Raw genomic sequence first — 21,346 nt, forward strand, 5'->3', positions numbered from 1 at the left:
TGCTGAGAGACCACTGACCACTCTCGCTAGTGTTCGCTGAAAGACCACTGACCACTCTCGCTAGTGTTATAAATCTATTGCCGAGAGACCACTGACCACTCTCGCTAATGTTAAAAAGAAATCTATTGCCGAGAGGCCACTGACCACTCTCGCTAGTGTTAAAAAGAAATCTATGGCCGAGACACCATTGACCACTGGTTCTTGTGCCTGGTAATATTCTTTTGCGGCCTTTTGTTAGAGGTTAAAAAAAAAAATTATAAAAAAAAGAGAAACAAAGAAACGATTGACTAATAAGGGTATCCCGAATGCTGAAATGCAATTGTGAATTGTATGTAAGACACTCAAGAGTGGACCTGAAAACCACAGCACAAGATTGCTAAAAATGTTGAAAGATCACTGAATGCTTTGAAGCGTTCTGATGATAGACTACTATTTAGGCCTGGACCACCTGCCTGTAATATGCAGGCCACAAAATGTTGAAAGATCACTGAATGCTTTGAAGCGTTCTGATGATAGACTACTATTTAGGCCTGGACCACCTGCCTGTAATATGCAGGCCACAAAATGTTGAAAGATCACTGAATGCTTTGAAGCGTTGTGATGATAGACTACTATTTAGGCCTGGACCACCTGCCTGTAATATGCAGGCCACAAAATGTTGAGATGAACACATAACTTGTCAAACAGGTTGTTGCCAAGGGTGCCAGTGAGGGAGTTAAAATGGATACCTACGTTGATGTACAGGTAACTTCCGTTGTTGAAACCTTTTTTCACCTGCATGAGTTGCTTATGCCAATTGGCGCTTAGCTTAGATAGATGACCATGATGGTGTGTTGGTTCATATCACCGCTTTTGCTCATCAAAGTGTTCGTTACTAGCCTCACTTTGAGTTTTGCGTGCCTCGGGAAGGGGCCAAGTGATTTTGGTGTTTCCTGTTTGATGAAGAAATGATTCTGCTGTTGACTTGTGTATAGATGTATTGAGCATCATTCACTTGTTTATCTTGTGATGAAAATCCTGGCCTGCTATGCACTAAACACGGCTTCAGGTATTGTTTAGTCTGCGTTACAATCAAAATGTGCCTGTACACCAGTTGGTTTTTTTTGTTTGTTTTTTTAACCAAAAAAAGCTGTGTTCTTGTAAAATTGACATGTAGTTGCTCTGAAAGATCATCATTTAAAGAATAATAATGCTTTGCAATACCAACTATGATTTTCTGGATATTTGTCAAAGGGAGGCAATCAGGTGACATTTTGTCTGTTGCAGTATTTTTCTTATGTGATAATGAATCAACAAATACAAATTATTAAATGAATACTACTGCTTAGGAGAAAGAGTTATCTTTTACAAGTTTATATTGTCTACATTCCCCGTTTTTGTTTTTTTTTGGGGGGGGGGGGGGGGGGGGATATCTAACAGTTGTGCGACAAGTAAATCACCCGTATAGAATGCAGACCTGTTTACCCTCCCGGATTGTCCGGAATTATTACGGATTTGGGGTCTAAATTCCGGTATTACGGAATACTACCGAAAATTCCGGAAATTCCGGTCGAGAGAACCTTTTTCTTGCGTGGAAATTCGAAGTCGAAATTGTGGTAGTCACCAGGACTGTGATTTCAAGGCTGACCGAAACAGCCTTTTCTGCGCATGTGCACAGCAAGGTATTTGTCGGATTCCGCGGATTTGAGATCGACATTGGTCCGAAAGGTAATATAGGGCCGATCTCTGTGGGGACGAAATGCCAACCAAAAAAGCGAAAGTTGTACAGAAATATCGGCAAAACTATTAAAGTCAAGTGAAGTTTAAGAAGAGCGAACCACATTCATTTTGGTGATCAACTTGAGATCAGTGCAACAACAAAGCTAGTCAGTTACGAGTCACGTCGCGGCACGTGTCCCGAGGTTAGAGGCAGCATTAGTTTTAACAAAATGCAGTACACAAATGAACATGGAAACAAACAAAAACACGAAATTATGTTTGGCAAAACATGAGCCTGCTTCGCATCGAGTTTATTTGACCTAGGTCTCTACTTCCACAGAATCTCTCAGACCTGCGAACCGATCTCTCACTACGGTCAGTCGCGCCAGAGACATAGATGTAGGTCGAGTATGGTCGCGCTCATCAGTTACTTGGCTGTTGCCGAAATTCAAGTCTTTCTGAGTCTAAAACTGATCTCTATTAATATTTCTCCAAAATAGCAAAGATCACAGTTCTTTGAATCGAAAAACTTACAACAAAATGTTTAAATGAAATAAACGAATCGGTCCTCTAAAATTAAAGGTAGCTTCTGGAGAGAGTTATTATGACTGGTTTTAATGCAGGATGTCTGATGTGACAGAATGTAAGGTGGTTTTGTTCACATGCATCTTCAAGTGACTGTAAATAGTCCAGGGGTGGGGGTGGGGGATGTTACAGGGGTTCCGGACCCCCCCCCCCCCCCCCCCTTGCTGTCAAAAAAGCAAAAAAACAGCAAAAGTTCAGTCTGTGGGAAAAAAACTAAAGACATTTTCTGTCTGTGAAATTGTTGTTGTTGTCTGGAGCAGATATCAATGAAGATAAATTGCCATTATTTAATACTAACTTTAAAAGAAATAATGAGTGGCTGCTGACACCAATTTATCATATTTAAAATCAAGGATAAGCTACAAATTGTTTATAAAATAGCTAAAATTCTTCAGCCAGACCCCCCCCCCCCCCCCCAACCCCTGGACCGCAGGTTGTACCCCCCCTCTAGCTCTCTTGCTCCGCCCCTGAATACTGTGTTTTTTTGTTTTTTTTAGATAAAGTAAACTTGTCTTAGTTAACTTGCATATTATATATCAGGTGTCGTGTGTTTGTGTGTGTGTGTCATCGAGCTTCTGTGTGTGTAGTACGTGACAATACTGTTAAACATGGTTATCAATTTTGTACTTGTTTTGCATGGTAGCGCGCAAATAAACGTGTCGTTTAATCGTTTTCGAGCTGGTTTATACATGTAGTTGATAAAAAATATTACTCAAAGATGCCTCAAATTACGGAAAAGTACCAGCTGCATTCCTGATTTTCATTTTGGGGGGTAAACAGGTCTGAGAATGACCAATGCCCATCCACTGCAGGGCTGTTTGCATTACTGGGATCTAGGATCCGCTTATCAGGTTTGCATTTAGCTATACAGTGGTACCTCTATATATATCGACTTTGAAAATGTTACCGAAATTCGGTCGTTATATGGAGGGGTCGTAATATGGAGGAGTTGGTTTATGTTCATGTCCGGTCCATCACTGATCCGGATAGAATGACATGGGCGTTTTGATTGATGCCGCCCACAAAGTATGGTAACCAGTTTTCTATTCAATTAATTACCCACACAAAGTTTGCTTGCCCTGTAACTATTCAAGAGTTAAGGTTTGCAATAAACACACTGAGGTCGAACAAAAGCATGCGGTCCCAAAGCATGCACATCGTTGACGATGTCGATAACATTACCAGTTACAAATCAGTCATACGATACCCAGCAAGGATTTTGGTTAAAAACAAAGACACAGTGTCCCAAACGCAAGGTACCGAACGTAAAGAACGGCGGCAGTGTGTTGAAATTGATGTAAAATTGTAGCGAAAAGCGTCAGTTTTCACGATGAAGCGCTCGCTCCTTCAAGGGACATCATTGCACTTCAAACTGTCCAGAGAGTTGAGTAATTTAGGACACTCCACTACTCATCTTCAAACTTCACTGACGGGATAATGAGGAGAATTTATTGATTCAACCAAACGCGCGGTTGTATATCGCGTCACTCGGTCACGGTTCGAAACTATGTTCTGGCGTCGGCCATTTTTAGCTTGACAAAAACGCTTGCACATGCTTCGCTGACGTACATCGCAAAATTTCATGACGTCACCACAACTTTTGGTTTTGGTTCGATGTGCGGATTACTTTCATGACATTTCTGTAGTCTGTAACTTTGCGTGTTGTCAGGTAAGAGTTACTGCACAAGTCTGTGCGAAATGAAGCAGAGATCTTGCAAATGAGCTTTATCTAGAGTCATAATAAAGTAATGACCTAAAATAGAAACGAAAACCCGTGGCTTCAGCTGTTTGCGTGCCGAAGTGATGTTGTACACGGAAAGGATTTCCGCAAGTTTTGAGCGTCCGTATCGCGCACCGACTCGACTGGAGATATAATTAGAGTAAACCAAACCCATGATAATTTTGGGAAAAGTCGTTATAAGTCCACGTATGGACGGTCGTATGTCGTATCAGAGAGGGGGACGTAATACGGAGGTGAGAAATACTAAGACAAAGAAGGAGAAAAAATCCGTCAGAGAAAAGTCGGTCGTATTATTGAGGGACCCGTAAAAGAGAGGGGTCGTAAAGAGAGGTACCACTGTACCGGAAGCCAGAACTTCTAGGTGTTGGATAGGTGTGGCGCAGGAATAAACTACAGGTCTGAAGCGCGAGTCCAGAACTTATGAACCCCAATTGCACCTTTGGCTTGTGTTCCCATGCTACGACTTACAGTGCTTCAATCTCACAACTTTTCAGTGACTTGGTCATAGCAGGGTGGCTGACTTAAGTAGGAGTGGAAGTTATGTTGGGAAGTCCCTTATTAATCATTAATCATTTTAATAAGTTGTTGTTTGTATGAACTTTAGTATGTATTATGAAAGGCATTTACTTGCGTTACCTTGTATTGGTAATGAAGCGTCATACATAGATTTTGCACGTTGTAGCCATGTGTATCTTGAAGTGGCTGAAGGAGGTATGGAATTGTATTTAGCGGCTTTTTTTCCCCTTCTTTTTCCCCCCTCTCTTTTCTTCTTTGTTTTGTTTTGATAAGAGTACCCTGGCAGACAGACAGTAAATGAAGTTTCATTTTTAGCAGTGAATATGTTTTGTTTACAGTTTTGTGTTAATGTTATAATTAGCTATTTGAATTAAAATTTGAAAATAAGGTGGATGTGTTGGGATGTAGGAACAGTCATTGCATTTGCAGTGCCAAGCGGTTTGCGTGTGGTTAGGAATTTCTCATTGACAAAGAAAGTCATAAGTCAGAGCGCTTTAAACTTGGTCAGAATGTGTTACGGTAGTGTTGGTAGATTGTGCATACTGTCAGTCCACTGTCACACAGGGCTAACATCTTTCCGGTTCTCGTCGGAAATCCGGTTTTTGAAAACTTTTAAAACCGGTTTCTTAAAGTAAAACTTTGTTCTTTGTCCCTACAAGATAATGAAGAAGAAAAGCCTCAGCTTTTGGGGGGCGTCGCCGTGGATCCTGGCCTTTCAGCTTGTTCACTTTTTTTTGTGTGTTACGGGTCACAGTAGCTGTTGGGAAATGGCAAAGTGTTACACTACTCTGGTTTGGCGAATCTACTTCACAATTGACGTCTAGTTAGGAAAGGGAAAAGAGGAAAGGGAAGTTTTGCATTCGTAATGTGGGATGCATGCTTTCAGATTTGCACAGTTGTTTTCAGGGTTTTTGAGTCACTTGAGAAAAAGTGACTCTATGTAATCGGTCAGTGTTAGTCTGGCCGGCCGGCCGGCCGGCCGGCCGTAGACACCACCTTAACGTTGGACTTTTCTCGGAAACTATCAAAGCGATCCGGCTCATATTTTGTTTAGTCGTGACCTCCAATGACCTCTACACTTTAACGATGGTTTCGTTGACCTTTGACCTTTTTCAAGGTCACAGGTCAGCGTCTAAGGAAAAATTAGACATTTTATATCTTTGACAAAGTTCATCGGATGTGATTGAAACTTTGTAGGATTATTCTTTACATCAAAGTATTTACATCTGTAGCCTTTTACGAACGTTATCAGAAAAACAAGGGAGATAACTAGCCTTTTCTGTTCGGCAACACACAACTTAACGTTGGGCTTTTCTCGGAAACTATAAAAGTGACCGGGCTCAAATTTTATGTGAATGTGACTCCCAGTGACCTCTACACTTTGACGTCTGCTTTGGTGACCTTTGACCTTTTTCAAGGTCACAGGTATGTCTTGAAGGAAAAAAATTGAAATATCATATCTCTGAAACTATTCATCGGATTTGATTCAAACTTTATAGGATTATTCTTTACATCAAATTATTTACATCTGTATTGTGTTGTGAATAGCAATTTCTTCCTGTCCATCTGATGCCTCATATAATATTCAGAACTGCGAAAGTGACTCGATCGAGCGTTTGCTCTTCTTGTTTTCTGTGACATGATACATACTTTTTTTCGTTGGTAATCTGCTTTGGTCGATGGCAGTTTGGCCCAGAACCTTGATGGAAAATCCTCCAGTGAAATCATCAAAAGGGGTTATTTTGTTTTGTTACAAACATAATGCTGTTTATTTTTATTTTGTACCCTTCTGCTTAAAAGTGCTTTGCTGTGAATAAACCACAGAGCTTTTTGCCATTATTTTTATTATTCAGTTATACATTTGCTGTTGTTGGCTGTTTCTGTTGCGCTTTGGTTTTGAGATTTTTTTCTTCTGGCTGCCGCATCCTCAGTTCTGTTGTTTGCTTATTCAACACCTGTTATATCCCCACGCTGCTTGATGCAACACCGATCGCTCTCTGTCTAGCCGTGCGTACATTCAAAGCTTGCTTGCAGCATAGCCTCCAAAGATTGCAGGGAACAATCCATATATAACGATCACTGTAAATAGCTGCTTACTGCTCAGATACTGCACTTTATTGCTGCCTTCTCACCCCGTTAGCACAGTGTGTCAGTCTCTTGCAGAGCCGTTGTATATATATCCTGTGCATAGCTGCCAACCCTCCCGGATTTTCCGGGAATCTCCCGAATTTTACAACTTCTCCCAGCTAATATTCAAGACTAAACGGTCCCCCTGGACTCCCTGGCTCCTGGATTTTGACTTCAGATGGTTGGCAGCTATGCCTGTGGGCAAAACGCTTGTTGTACTACAAACTGGAATACATGTTCTGTCAACTTTGGCATCTCTGACTGACCAAGGACTGTCGGACCTTCATGATGGATTGGATTGGATCCGGAGCCTGGTGGTGCCTATTATGAGGCAGTGGATCAATCGGGAGCATCAACATACTGAGAACAAACTTTCTTAGAAAGATTACAGATTTAGCATCAGAATATTGAGAACAAAGCATTATTAAGAAGGTAAAGATTTAGCATCAAAATACTGAGGACATACATGTCATTATTAAGAAGATCAAGTACAGACTTCAGGGTTGATTGTGTGACAGAAGACTTAAGATGCTTTAATGATCTTGCAAGCTGGAAGGAAATAACGGCAAACGTGGAAAGCAAAGGAGAAGCAGTGTCAAGATGTTGACAGTTGGAGAACAGGGCACAGGAATCAGATTTGAGACCTTACTTTAAGATGTAGAGGTTGGGAACACAGATATTATGTAATTGAGAGTATGAATGACGAAGAACATGTGATGACTGTGAGACTGTAAGAGTGTTCCCTTGAGAGAGGGATGCTGTCATTCAGTGGTTGTTCAGACTTGGAGATGGCCATCATGAACCTACACAATATGAAGAACGAGAAGATGATGGCCATCATGAACCTTCACAATATGAAGAACGAGAAGATGATGGCCATCATGAACCTTCACAATATGAAGAACGAGAAGATGATGGCCATCATGAACCTTCACAATATGAAGAACGAGAAGATTGCAGAACTGAAAGACACTATGAAGGCCTGCTATGGTGAAAGAGGGATGCTGTCATTCAGTGGTTGTTCAGACGGGCGTGGTGGTAAGATGTCGGCCTCCTAATCGGGAGGTCGTGAGTTCGAATCCCGGTCGCTGCCGCCTGGTGGGTTAAGGGTGGAGATTTTTCCGATCTCCCAGGTCAACTTATGTGCAGACCTGCTTGTGACTTAACCCCCTTCGTGTGTACACGCAAGCACAAGACCAAGTGCGCACGGAAAAGATCCTGTAATCCATGTCAGAGTTCGGTGGGTTATGGAAACACGAAAATACCCAGCATGCCTACTCAACGAAAGCGGAGTGAGCCGACTATGCTCTCAGAGTATAGTGTGGGGAACCCAAATGTGCAAACGAGCTCATACGTAACCAGAAAATTCTGGAACGCTGAAGAAGAAGAAGAAGTGGTTGTTGAAACTTGAAGATGGCCATCATGAACCTACACATAATGAAGAACGAGAAGATTGCAGAACTAAAAGACACTATGAAGGCCTGCTATGGTGAAAAAGGGATGCTGTCATTCAGTGGTTGTTCAAACTTGAAGATGGCCATCATGAACCTACACATAATGAAGAACGCGAAGATTGCAGAATGAAGGCCTGCTATGGTGAAAAAGGGATGCTGTCACAGAAAGCAGAATGCGATGATGCTACTTGATGGGAAAGAAGACGCTGACCAGGTTTGCTTCCAGGGAGAGGGATGGTCTCAGGGGTGGTGGAGAAGGAACTATGGAGTCTGCTTCACATTTTCAGTTCCAGAGGGATACTATGAAGAACAAGAAAGAAGTTAATCATAGCCGCAACTATGAAGAACAAGAAAGAAGTTAATCATAGCCGCATGTAGGTGGAGGCCTACTGTCTGTAAATGTGTCTTATTGGTTTAAAGAAAAAGTGTGTGTGTTGGGTTGGTGTGGTGACAGGGTGTTCGGAGGAGGGGAATTTATAAAATGATGACAATATTCAAACATGTATGTCTTGGCACGTAACTCAATCATGACTGCCATTATACAACCGTGACATGAGCAGTGGGTAAGTATTAACTGTACAGTTCTTCTCACTTTTCTCTGACTTCTGGTGTTTACCCCCCCGCGGGTTAGGGGGAAGAATTTACCCGATGCTCCCCAGCATGTCGTAAGAGGCGACTAACAGATTCTGTTTCTCTTTTTACCCTTGTTAAGTGTTTCTTGTATAGAATATAGTCAATTTTTGTAAAGATTTTAGTCAAGCAGTATGTAAGAAATGTTAAGTCCTTTGTACTGGAAACTTGCATTCTCCCAGTAAGGTAATACATTGTACTACGTTGCAAGCCCCTGGAGCAAATTTTTGATTAGTGCTTTTGTGAACAAGAAACAATTGACAAGTGGCTCTATCCCATCTCCCCCCCCCTTTCCCCGTCGCGATATAACCTTCGTGGTTGAAAACGACGTTAAACACCAAATAAAGAAAGAAAGAACTTCTGGTGTTGAATTTTTTTTTCCTTGGATAATTCTGAGATTTTGCAGTTCAGCATTTTGTAGTCAGCAGCAGGCTTGAGATCATTGTAACTGAATGGAAATATAGCAGCCCCCACCTCACCCCACCCCACGTACCCCAACCCACCCCACAGTGTACACAGAAACCCCCTTTAAAAGACCCCCCAATTTAAGACCATGCTTTTTCAGATTTTCTGTTCATGACCTGTAAATTTACCCTCAGATTTTTGAAGGTGTTAAAAGGGGGTTCCACTGTTTTACTATTAGTATGAGTTGAGATGATTTCCAACGACATAGATGGGATTTGACTGCAGATCTGCATAAATGTGCCTTTTCTGTTACCATTTTTTATGTCGACAGTATTGTACATTTTTCTGCCATATGCCCCCCCCCCCCCCTCCCTCTCAAACTGTTCTGGAAGTAAGCTTTCACTTCCCAATTTCACCCCTGCATTTATTATCTCAAGCCTGCTGCAGAATTCTCCCAGTGACAAACAAAACAAAACAAAATAGGTTGATGAGGTTGTGCCGCTTTGATGAGCAGTAATGAAGGTAGTTGCAGGGTCTGTAACGTTGATGTGCATGCTGTTGCAGAAAGACCCAGTGACGAACATCTGCCAGGCTGCGGACAAGCAGCTGTTCACACTGGTGGAGTGGGCCAAGCGCATCCCACACTTCACCGAGCTGCCCCTCGAGGACCAGGTCATTCTCCTCAGAGCAGGTACTGGCCCAACAGTCTAATCAATGTTTCCCTGACTCGATCCTTCCTCTCAGTTTCACATGGGTGCTGCATGTTCAACACCAAATGACATTCCTGTTTCTTTGACTAGAGGAGATGCAGTGGCTCTCCGCTCCTCATGAAATCCCTTCCTCTCCCCCTCGCATTCGACCACCTCCCTACCTTCCCTTTTTGTGTGTGTGTTTCTTTTATTCTTATTTGATATCATTGCTTGAGGAGAAGGCAGTGTTTAGATATAAAAAATAAATACATTTTGGGGGCTCTCACTGCCAGGAGGCTGTATAAGACCCCCAAAACATTTTCAGAGACAACTTCTTAGTTTCAACTCAATGTCATACCTGTTTATTGTTAGATTTTGATAACACTGAAGCATGAAGGATAGAATCTCAACATACATCTGCTTCTCTCTCTGTGTGATATGGCACTGAAGCATGAACTTGATGGAAGTAGAAGGATAGAATCTCAGCATGCAATATCTCTCTCTCTGTCTGTGTCACCAGGGTGGAACGAGCTGCTGATTGGCGGCTTCTCTCACCGCTCCATCGAGGTGAAGGATGGCATCCTGCTGGCCACGGGGCTGCATGTGCACCGCAGCAGCGCTCACCAGGCGGGCGTGGGCACCATCTTTGACCGTGTGCTGACGGAGCTTGTGGCCAAGATGAGGGAGATGAAGATGGACAAAACGGAGCTGGGCTGTCTGCGTGCCATCGTGCTCTTCAACCCTGGTCAGTTTCGGGGCCTGGATTGTGGTGGTGGTGGTGGTGGTGGGTTGGTGTGGATGTAGATAGCATTTTTATCTGCAAATTTGTTGAAAGGGTCAGCTGGGTTTCGTCCATTTTTTGGGTTGAAATTTGGAGCAGTGAATGGGCTCACCTTTCCTCTAACCTAAAAAAAAAATGGAAATGATAAAGTTCCCGGGAACGTGCCCCTAATGGTTTAATCTTCTTCTTCCTCTTCTTCTGCATTCGTGGGCTGAAACTCCCACGTACACTCGTGTTTTTTGCACGAGTGGAATTTTACGTGTATGACCGTTTATGGTTTAACCTTGAGGGCATCACGACAAAGTTTTTGACCATTTGAAATAAGTTTTGGTGTTTAACCAACTGCTGACGGCGCACAACATCCCTGAAGGGTAAACGTCTTTAGGCGACCTTATCTGTTAACCCAATGCCCCCTGACAAAAAAATGGCAGGCAGCCTTCTTAATCCTGAGCAAAGGGAAACTACTCCACACAACATGCACACATACAAAACAAAACAATTCATATAAAATCATAGAGTACTCACATTTATATAGAAGATGGCAGAATAACTCGAGAATACACTATAGTTTCATATGCAAGTATGTTCTGTCCACTTCCAATGTAATAAATGTTGTTTAAAAAAAGAAATCCAGTAAGTGTTCTTCAAAAACGTCCAACGTGTCAGCCTTCAGTTCTCATTTACACCAATATATGTTGAAAACTCCCAGAAAAATCCTCCCGAAAGTCTTGTTGTCGAATAACAACACCCAGATCGATGTCAAGACTCATCCCCTTTCACCTCTTCAAGTAGAAAACATTCGAAAGGCGTGTCAGAATCGTCATCTGAGTTGCCCATGATCGAACACCATACTTCCAAACCTTCGTTCAACGCCATTTTGTCAGGGAAAAAAAATCTCAAACTTTGAAAATTCACAGCTAACACACTATCGCATCGATTCAAACTCTGCAAACGCTAGAATGAAGCAGCCGGAAGGAAGTGCATTAATCACATCCGGTCGCAAGGCCTTATGGGTAAGGCTCAAAGCGAAAGTGAAAGTAGGTGACCTAGTGTTTAGCGGGCCATGCCGGGCGTTTCAGGGATTTCATAGGGCACTTCCGGCGGGCCATGCCGGGCGGTTCAGGGGGCATTGGGTTAACCTAGGTTTTTAGAGACATAGAGGGGAGTTGGGTCAGGGAAATAATGCGTACTTCAAATGTTTTCTTTTTTTAATTTGGCAACTGAGATGAGTGTTTCGAGCCAATTCTTCTGATCTTCTTAGGGTAGTGTGTGATGGATATAACGAAGAAGAGCTGTTAATGTTGAAACTTTCAGAGAACGGTGGTAACGTTTCTCCTTTGACTGTGTCCCCAGACGCCAAGGGACTGCAGGCAGTGCAAGAGGTAGAACAGCTGAGGGAGAAGGTGTACGCCTCACTGGAGGAATACTGCAAGTCGCGCTACCCAGACGAGCCGGGCCGCTTCGCCAAGCTGCTGCTGCGTCTGCCCGCACTGCGTTCCATCGGCCTCAAGTGCCTGGAGCACCTCTTCTTCTTCAAGCTGATCGGGGACACGCCCATTGACACTTTCCTGATGGAGATGCTGGAGAACCCGTCCCCACAGACATAGGGCGGCGCCTCGCACTCCACCACCTGTCATCCTGATGGAGTGTGTTAGAGAATACACAATCCCCTTCCTTTTGCCCAGTGGGTGTCAGGAGGTTGGTCGTCATCTCACCTTGCTGGAAGACCCCTCTCCCTCAAAGCAGAGGATTTGCGCTGTCAGCGTCCATTTTGCTGAGGAGCTTGGGAATCGTGGGTCTTTTTTTTCATCACTTCATCGTTGACACCTACCAGAGAGCCTGTGACCTCGTACTGCAAGGATTACTGTCTTCACGTCACATCATGGAACATTACTTATCATCATCATCATGATCGCCACCATCATCATCATCACATCATCATCATCATCATCATCATCATCATCATCATCATCATGGCTTTTTGCAGAGGATACAGTTAGTTTCCTTGATGTGGGGACGTTTCAGCTCACGTCATTTTCACCATCGGGGAATGGAGTTGTGTTTAGCAGGCGATACCACCGTGCTACTCTTCTTGCCTCCCTCCCGCCACTGAGTTCACAGCTGTGTGCAAGGGAAAGCTAGCACGTAACAACGGCAGAGCAAAGGGATGAGAGAATGTCGGGGTCAGGAGTGGGCAAGACAGAAGTGATGGAAAAGAGCACGATGACAAAGGATGGATGAAGTATCTGCAGAGTTTTGCAGTGGAGAAAATAGCACAAAGAAATGCTTTTCATACTCGTGTCATCAGCTGCCATTTTATGAGGAAATGGCATTGTTGGGACTTCATAGCAACCACTTGTATCACCCGATGAACTCATGAACTCATCAACCAGCTTAAAAAATTACAGTCAAAAGTTATGCCCGGTATGACTAAGTGATGTTTTTTCTTTGAGAGAAATGTTTGTGGTCTTGTTTACCTAATTCAAGGGTACTTGTATATATATATATGGCCAGGAATCTGTCAGTGTGTCCAAAAAGTGTTACACAAACACCATTTTTTAGACTTGCTTTATCTTATTAATGTTGTTGTGGGTAAGAAAGGAGATGTGGTTTTTAGCAGAATAAAACTGTTTTTATTGGTATGGGCCACCTGGGGCAGTTAAAAACCCGTTATAAACCGTTATTTTCTAATTTTTCACCGATCTTTATGAAATGTTGTGGTTAGGTTGGTTGTCCCTAACTGAATTTCAACAAGAATAAAAAGTTGATTTTTGGCAGTTAAAAAACCGTTAAATCCCGTTTTTTCACCAATCTTTATGACATTTTGTGAGTAGGTCCGTTTTCCATAACTGAGTTTCAATACGTACTTTTCAGAAGAAAAACAAGCTTTTGTCAGTTAAAAACCGTTATTTTCTAATTTTTCACCGATCTTTATGAAATGTTGTGAATTTCAACAAGAATAAAAAGTAAAATTTTGGCAGTTAGAAAAACATTAAATCCCGTAAGATCTACGGCATTATTGCAATGTACTTTACTCATAGGTTTGTGTGTGTTCGTTTGTAAGAGCAGTGAGTGATAATAGCATGACGTTAGGCTTTTTGAGCTAGCATCGTGGCTTACGCGCTTAGGACGAGGATGTTAATGACAAAACCAGGAAATCCCAACAAAGTGTCTGTGCATCAGTCATTCCTGTCCCTTTTCTAAGTTACACACACACACACGCACACACGCGCACACACACACGCACACACACACACACACACACACACACACACACACACACACACACACACTGAAAAAAACATATGCAAGCATCAACATTGTTTTCTTGTTATTTTATTTTTTAACCGCCCAAAACTAACCTTTTCTTCTTGAAAAGTATGCATTTAATTAAGTTCACTTAGGGAAAACGGATCACTGTGCCAATTTTGTTGATAATTCGACAATTAGGGACCGAGAAACGTGGGGCAAAGAGTTCTTTAAAGATCGGCGAAAAATTGGAAAATAACGGTTTTTAACTGACACAAGTTTGGTTTTCTTCGTGAAAAGTACGTATTGAAACTCAGTTAGGGACAACGGACCTACCCACACTATTTCATAAAGATCGGTGAAAAACGGAATTTAACGGTTTTTAACCGCCAAAAAATAACTTTTTCTTCGTGAAGAGTTTGTATTAAAGTTCAGTTAGGACTACGGATCACTGTGCCAATTTTGGTGGAAATTCGACAATTAGGGACCAAGAAACGGTTGTTTTCCAGTTTGACGTCGTATCTAAACTTTGAAGCCTTTTTTCTCAGAATGATGTTTTCGGCACCTTGCTTCGCCGTTTCCTTTATAACTCAAAATGTTCTCAACCGACTGGAACAAAACGTGGCATGGCGTTTTAGTATTCATAGGACTACACTATCATTTGTTTACTCACATTTTCAGTGAGTCTCATGTTCAATCCATTGAAAGCGGCTGTTGGCCCATATGTATTCAATAGCTCAATTCTCTCTCTCTCTCTCTCTCTCTCTCTCTCTCTCTCTCTCTCTCTCTCTCTCTCTCTCTCTCGTTCGGTGAGAGATTTATTTCTCGGAGTCAACTTTGTGCAGACTCTCTTCGGTGTCCCAACACCCCCGTGTGCACACATGCGCACGAAAAAGATCCCACGTTCACAGCGAAAGTCTCAGGGCTTGGAAAACACGAAGACACGCATGCATCATCTCTCGTCGCTGATTATCATGATCGTATTTTGATACTTTGACGAGACAAACCCAATGCTGGTGTGTCGAAGGAGACAGCCACAGCGGGCTTGTTCGAATCAAAGTATCACACCATATCTTCAGCGTATTACCAATACCTGTCCCAATATAGACCAGTTGGTCTAAGAGGACGTTAAACCGTAATAGTCAGTCAGTCAGTCTCTCTCTCTCTCTCTCTCTCTCTCTCTCTCTCTCTCTCTCTCTCTCTCTCTCTCTCTCTCTCTCTCTCTCTCTTCCTGTCACCGCCCGTTTATTTAAGTTTATTTCATTTAATTAATTTTATTTAAGTTTTTACCTTGTGTTTTGTGTTGAAAAATAGATACATACTCCAGAATTGACAAAAAGTGTCTTGTACATTGCACGTGTTCTTTGTAAAATATTGCCCCAGCCCCTCCACCTGTGAAGAAAGGACACCTGTCTAATAGGGACACCATTACCATACCCCAATGGTGTCCTTTAGAGACAGGTTTTACTGTACTGCCGAACAACACTTTTCTTCCAAGTTCCATTGTAACGAAACACTTGCCTGGAATTGTAATGTCTTTTATACACTTAAATACCTGCCCACAGATAAAATGGAGCCACAACCCCAAACCAAATATAATATCCCATCTAAAAAAAAAAGTCACATCCCCAAACGCAAGATAAATAACCCTAACTGCCGGATGCAAATTGAAACACATTTTTTTCTTTAGTTTTAATTATATTTTGCCTGAGGAAAACAAAACAGCCTGAAATGGACTGGGTGGTCGAGTGGTAACGCACAAGTTGCGCTCGGAAGCGAGAGGTTGCGAGTTCGAACCTGGGTCAGGGCGTTAGCAATTTTCTCCCCCCTTTCCTAACCTAGGTGGTGGGTTCAAGTGCTAGTCTTTCGGATGAGACGAAAAACCGAGGTCCCTTCGTGTACACTACATTGGGGTGTGCACGTTAAAGATCCCATGATTGACAAAAGGGTCTTTCCTGGCAAAATTGTATAGGCATAGATAAAAATGTCCACCAAATACCCGTTTGACTTGGAATAATAGGCCGCGAAAAGTAAATATTCGCCGTAATGGCTTGAGGTTTACTGGCCGATGTGAATGCGTTATATATTGTGTGTAAAAAAGGTCTGTTTGTCTGTAAAAAAATTCAATTTCAAACGGCAGAAATTAATATGTAAAGCGCGGAGAGCAACCGTTAATTGTGGTTCGCGCTATATAAGCTCTCATAATAATAATAATAATAATAATAATAATAATAATAAGAAGAAGCATTTAGTCAAGTAGCTGTCGAACTTACAGAATGAAACTGAACGCAATGCAATTTTTCAGAAAGACCGTATACTCGTAGCATCGTCAGTCCCCCGCTCTTTCTTTCTTTCTTTCTTTATTTGGTGTTTAACGTCGTTTTCAACCATTCAAGGTCATATCGAGTCCACCGCTCATGCTCATGGCAAAGGCAGTGAAATTGACAAGAAGAGCGGGGTAGTAGTTGCGCTAAAGAAGGATAGCACGCTTTTCTATACCTCTCTTCGTTTTAACTTTCTGAGCGTGTTTTAATCGAAACATATCATATCTATATGTTTTTGGAATCAGGAACCGACAAGGAATAAGATGAAAGTATTTTTAAATTGATTTCGACAATTTAATTTTGATAATAATTTTTATATTTTTAATTTTCAGAGCTTGTTTTTAATCCAAATATAACATATTTATATGTTTTTGGAATTAGAAAATGATGGAGAATAAGATAAATGTAAATTTGGATCGTTTTATAAATTTTTTATTTTTTTTACAATTTTCAGATTTTTAATGACCAAAGTCATTGATTAATTTTTAAGCCACCACGCTGAAATGCAATACCGAAGTCCGGGCTTCGTCGAAGACTACTTGACCAAAATTTCAACCAATTTGGTTGAAAAATGAGAGCGTGACAGTGCCGCCTCAACTTTCACGAAAAGCCGGATATGACGTCATCAAAGACATTTATCGAAAAAACTAAAAGAAATTTCGGGGATATCAATCCAAGGAACTCTCATGTAAAATGTCATAAAGATCGGTTCAGTAGTTTGGTCTGAATCGCTCTACACGCACGCACGCACACATACACACACACACACACACATACACCACGACCCTCTTTTCGATTCCCCCTCTATGTTAAAACATTTAGTCAAAACTTGACTAAATGTAAAAATTAGATAGCATGACTAACCTACCTCCCTAAGAATATTTGCAATTGCCAATGAGCTTTGATCATATAAACTAAGAATGTCACAGACCTATGGGTAACCAAGCACCATTAACACCTACACAAAACCCCCCCCCCCCCCCCCCCCCCAAAAAAAAAAAAAAAAAAAAAACAAAAATCAACAACATTCGATTTTCGACTGAATCATTCAGGTACGAATACTTTTTCCTTTCAAACATTGTTTTTATCATGTTTCGTAAGAAATCACTCGATTTATAGCAGTTTCATTCTCAAAAGTGATGTACGTTACTATTTGGATGACGACCATGCACACTTTACCCGTGGGGCTGGGCTCGTCCATCTCGCACGTAGGTGTGAAAGTCCTGTTGTCATTGATAGATCATATGCAAATGACCAAGGGAGACTAGTTAGGTCACGCTTGTCCCAACATCTCGGCAAAACGAGAACGTTTTATTTTGGTTATAAGTAATTTTTCTTTACACAAAATCAACAAATCGTGTCGATTTTCACGAATCACAGACAAAGCATGCATTGCAAGCAATTTTTTAAATATTATTTTAGACTTAGTAGACTGTGTGAACCTCGAAATCGATCTTTGGCGGCCATCTTACATTTACCGCGGACTGTACGACCGTTTAACTGACCGATACCGAATTTACACAAGGATAATAACGTACATCTCGCATCACTTTTCCAAGCGAAATGAACGAAGTTGGCAGCTCCGTCGAGCTCATTTTTGGTCTCATTAAACACTGCATTCATTTCCTGTCTGGTTTGTATGAAGGATTTACCGGTCGCGCACGTGTTCGGAGTACAGTTCTTACAAAACTGAAAGCACCCAAAATCGCGTAACGCTTTTTTCTCCAGAATGACTAGGTAAGGTTGGAATCACAAGTCTGTTATTCATTGCTTACGGCATAAATTTGCCACCATGTTATACCAAAACGTTCGTCCATTCATCCTCTTTCATCCAACACAAAAATGTTCTTTGCCAAAAAAGTGTATTAGAAGCAGGAGCCTGCCAAATAATTCAAGCGGGCTCTTTCCTTCTTTCGACGCCATGACAGATTCTTGGCCATATATATATTGCTTTTAGATTTAGAATTGTTTTGTTTCTTACTTGCATGTGAATGAGTTTATAGTGTCAAAATATGTGTGTGTGTGTGTGTGTGTTTGCTCTGATGTTACATAATTATGTTCTTGTTTCTTGTGCATTGCAAAATGGTCAGCAATTGACGGGAGAAAAATTTATGATATTGTAGTATATATATATTGGGCTCCTGCTTCGAGCATATGAATCGCCGGTGTTTAAGAAAAAAAATAACAGTGTAGAAGTGTTAAACTGAATTGCATGTGTGTTAAAACCATCACAAATTAATCATGATGGTGAATTCAGTTAAGATATTCTATCCATGCTTTGAATGGTTGAATTTGGTTTAGAAACAAGGTTTTTCCCTGGTTCAGTCATTCGTGCAGTAGCACTGAAATTTGAGATTTCCTTCTTTTTCTGAAGTCTTCACAGCCTCAGTTTTATGTTGATATTGACTATATTAAAAAACAATCATATTTCAGAGATTATTTTTTTAACTGAATATCCCTGGATCATCATTAATTAGCAGACGGTTGTTTAGTGGCACCATCGTCAAAGTTTGTGTCATTGTTGCTTGCCCTTCTGAATAATTTTGAATGGGGTTCTGACTCCAGTGTTAGCTTTCAAACAATCATGTCTTGTTCCTAAATGGAGAGTGAAATAATGACAGAGTTAATCTCTGCTTCAGGTAGCAGGGATGGCCAAATCTCAAAATTTTAACTCGCCAGCCGGGCGAGTAACTTCAAGAAAGTCACTAGCCCGGCAGAAATATCGCTGGCCCGGTACATACCACAGTTGATCTGCAGTTGATATGGCTTAAAAACCCGATATTACAATCAAAAGGGTCGAATTTGACCAGAATTTTCATTGGCCAGCCGGGCGAGTTGCCAGGCGGTTTCTACTAGCCTGGCGGATTTTTTACTCGCCCCTGGTGACCGGGCGGACGATTTGGCCATCCCTGGTTAGAATGGTATACATGTTTTTTGCGTTGAATACCGACACTGACCATCTTTTCTCTGATACTGCTCTAGTAGCGCTCTCTTCAAATTCATCCCCTTTCCTGCTTTTCCGCCCATATTTTTGTCATCTTCCATTTGTACATTTTTTGTCACCGTTTCTTAAACCTTTACTCGCTTGTTGATATGAAACAGTCTTAAACAGTTGAGAAACAGAATACCTGATTTGTCAGGTATGTGTAGTGATGCATGGTTTGATTTCTGTCTATAAGGAGTTGTTCCTCAAAGTGTGTTCTGTTACAAGTGAAAAATCCTGAGTTTTTAAAAATCGAATTGTTTTTTGCAATGGGATGTTGAATTTTTATTTATTTTTTTTTTAATTTTTTTTTTTTTTGGGGGGGGGGGGGGGGGGGGGTGTTAGGAGGGGATTGGGACAATTCATTTCCACGAATTCCAGTGGGGATGTGAAAACTACATTGGTATTGTCCTTTAATGTTGCTGTCCACAAGGATTTCCACTGCTATTTCTCTATGTTCCTTATATAGTATACTCTGTAGATATATATGGCTGTGAACAGATTTTGAAGCAGGTGGGCTCATTTTGACTGAGCAACTGATATTTAAGATATTTAAGATAAAAGATACAAGTATATTTAACTTTTCTTTTCACAGATTTCAAATTGACGACCCTGATGCAACAGACCCAATAAGGAAATACATATGTCCTTCATGTTGATGTTTTGTAGAAAACCTGCAAAGGGGCAATAGCTTAAACCTTTTTTATTTCTGTTACTGGTGCACTTTTGTGACTGAATGTGTGTGTTGGGTTTCTATCCATTTTTTGTGTGTGTATACCACAGCATTTCTGTACCAATGTGTGTGAAAACCGTGTCATCTTTTGGGTAGCGGTAGATTTGCTTGAAGGGTAGATTGTCAATAGCCTCATCCATGCATGGTGTACATATTTCTGTGTTGATTAGCTTGCTCGCTGCTGTTCTTCTCTTTCTTTTCCCTTTGTCTATGCCTTCTGCCTCTCTTTCTTTCTCGCTCTCTCTCTCTCATCATTAAACATGTTGTGAATTGTTGGTGTAATGCTAACAAGATCGGTAACGTCCGAAGAAGTGTACAGAAGCAGATTGTGTCTTTTTGTATTTTAACATGTTTCTTGTTGGGTTGAGGGGGGTGGCCAACTGAGAAGTGTGCATGATTGATCATTATTGAGTGTTTAAGCTTTTATTGTGAAGATTTTATCCGTGAGAACATCACAACCTCTGTTTTGCTAAATAGTTTAAAGAGTCTTCCTGTCAATGTCACCATTTTGTTATTTCTACTTTGATATGTCCATTCTTAATGTTTTGTTGTATGCTTCAATTCCTCTCACTCTTCCCACTGTCCTGTGAACAGGACTGAAGTTGAACATTAAGTGTGTGGTTTTCTTGAGGTTAGTTTTGCAAGGCTTGGTTGATATTCTGAAGAATATTGCTGTGATTCATTGAACACTGCAGGAAAAGACAAATTGTTTTAAATTTGAAGGCTTTGAGACTGAGAATACTTTCTTATGCAGTAAAAATATATCACTGCCAATAGCATCATCATTTAACCAATAGAGTCCCTATGTCTTTGTTATCTCTTGTAAAGTTGTTCAAAGAGGGGGTGGGTACCCCCCGCAGGTTAGGGGGAAGAATTTACCCGATGCTCCCCAGCATGTCGTAAGAGGCGACTAACGGATTCTGTTTCTCCTTTTACCCTTGTTAAGTGTTTCTTGTATGGAATATAGTCAATGTTTGTAAAAATTTTAGTCAAGCAGTATGTAAGAAATGTTAAGTCCTTTGTACTGGAAACTTGCATTCTCCCAGTAAGGTGATATATTGTACTACGTTGCAAGCCCCTGGAGCAATTTTTTGATTAGTGCTTTTGTGAACAAGAAACACTTAACAAGTGGCTCTATCCCATCTCCCCCCCCTTTCCCCGTCGCGATATAACCTTGAATGGTTGAAAACGACGTTAAACACCAAATAAAGAAAGGGGGTGGGTTGGGGTTTGGAAGGTTAGAGGGAAAGATTGGGAATAAAGTACCCAGTAAATTTTAAGGGGCTTATTGTCCGTCAGGTCTTAATTGCCTATATTGGACATGAATTGGTTTATACGATTCGAGTTTTACGCCCTCACGGCTTTTTGATGTTTGCGTGTTTAGGTGGTATCAGCCATCTGCACTTATGGTAGAATGACCAAGATCTTTAA

General features: G+C 41.3%; 1 protein-coding gene and 1 long non-coding RNA gene across 5 annotated transcripts in view; both read left to right on the forward strand.

The window, feature by feature from the left end:
* The window catches only part of LOC138948969 (retinoic acid receptor RXR-like), a 157,020-nt gene extending 138,728 nt beyond the window's left edge, over window positions 1–18,292 (forward strand). For all 4 annotated transcript variants that reach the window (XM_070320654.1, XM_070320655.1, XM_070320657.1 and 1 more), the window contains 4 exons: window positions 688–744; window positions 9,721–9,847; window positions 10,366–10,590; window positions 11,980–18,292. In XM_070320654.1, the coding sequence (XP_070176755.1) occupies window positions 688–744; window positions 9,721–9,847; window positions 10,366–10,590; window positions 11,980–12,233 (663 nt within the window). In that variant the 3' untranslated portion in view covers window positions 12,234–18,292. The remainder of the gene's footprint in view (window positions 1–687; window positions 745–9,720; window positions 9,848–10,365; window positions 10,591–11,979) is intronic.
* Window positions 1–21,346, forward strand: part of LOC138948979 (uncharacterized) — a 411,010-nt gene that overhangs the window by 190,420 nt on the left and 199,244 nt on the right. The window lies entirely within an intron of this gene.

The sequence above is a fragment of the Littorina saxatilis genome, linkage group LG15, assembly GCF_037325665.1.
Source record: "Littorina saxatilis isolate snail1 linkage group LG15, US_GU_Lsax_2.0, whole genome shotgun sequence".
Lineage (NCBI taxonomy): Eukaryota > Metazoa > Mollusca > Gastropoda > Littorinimorpha > Littorinidae > Littorina > Littorina saxatilis.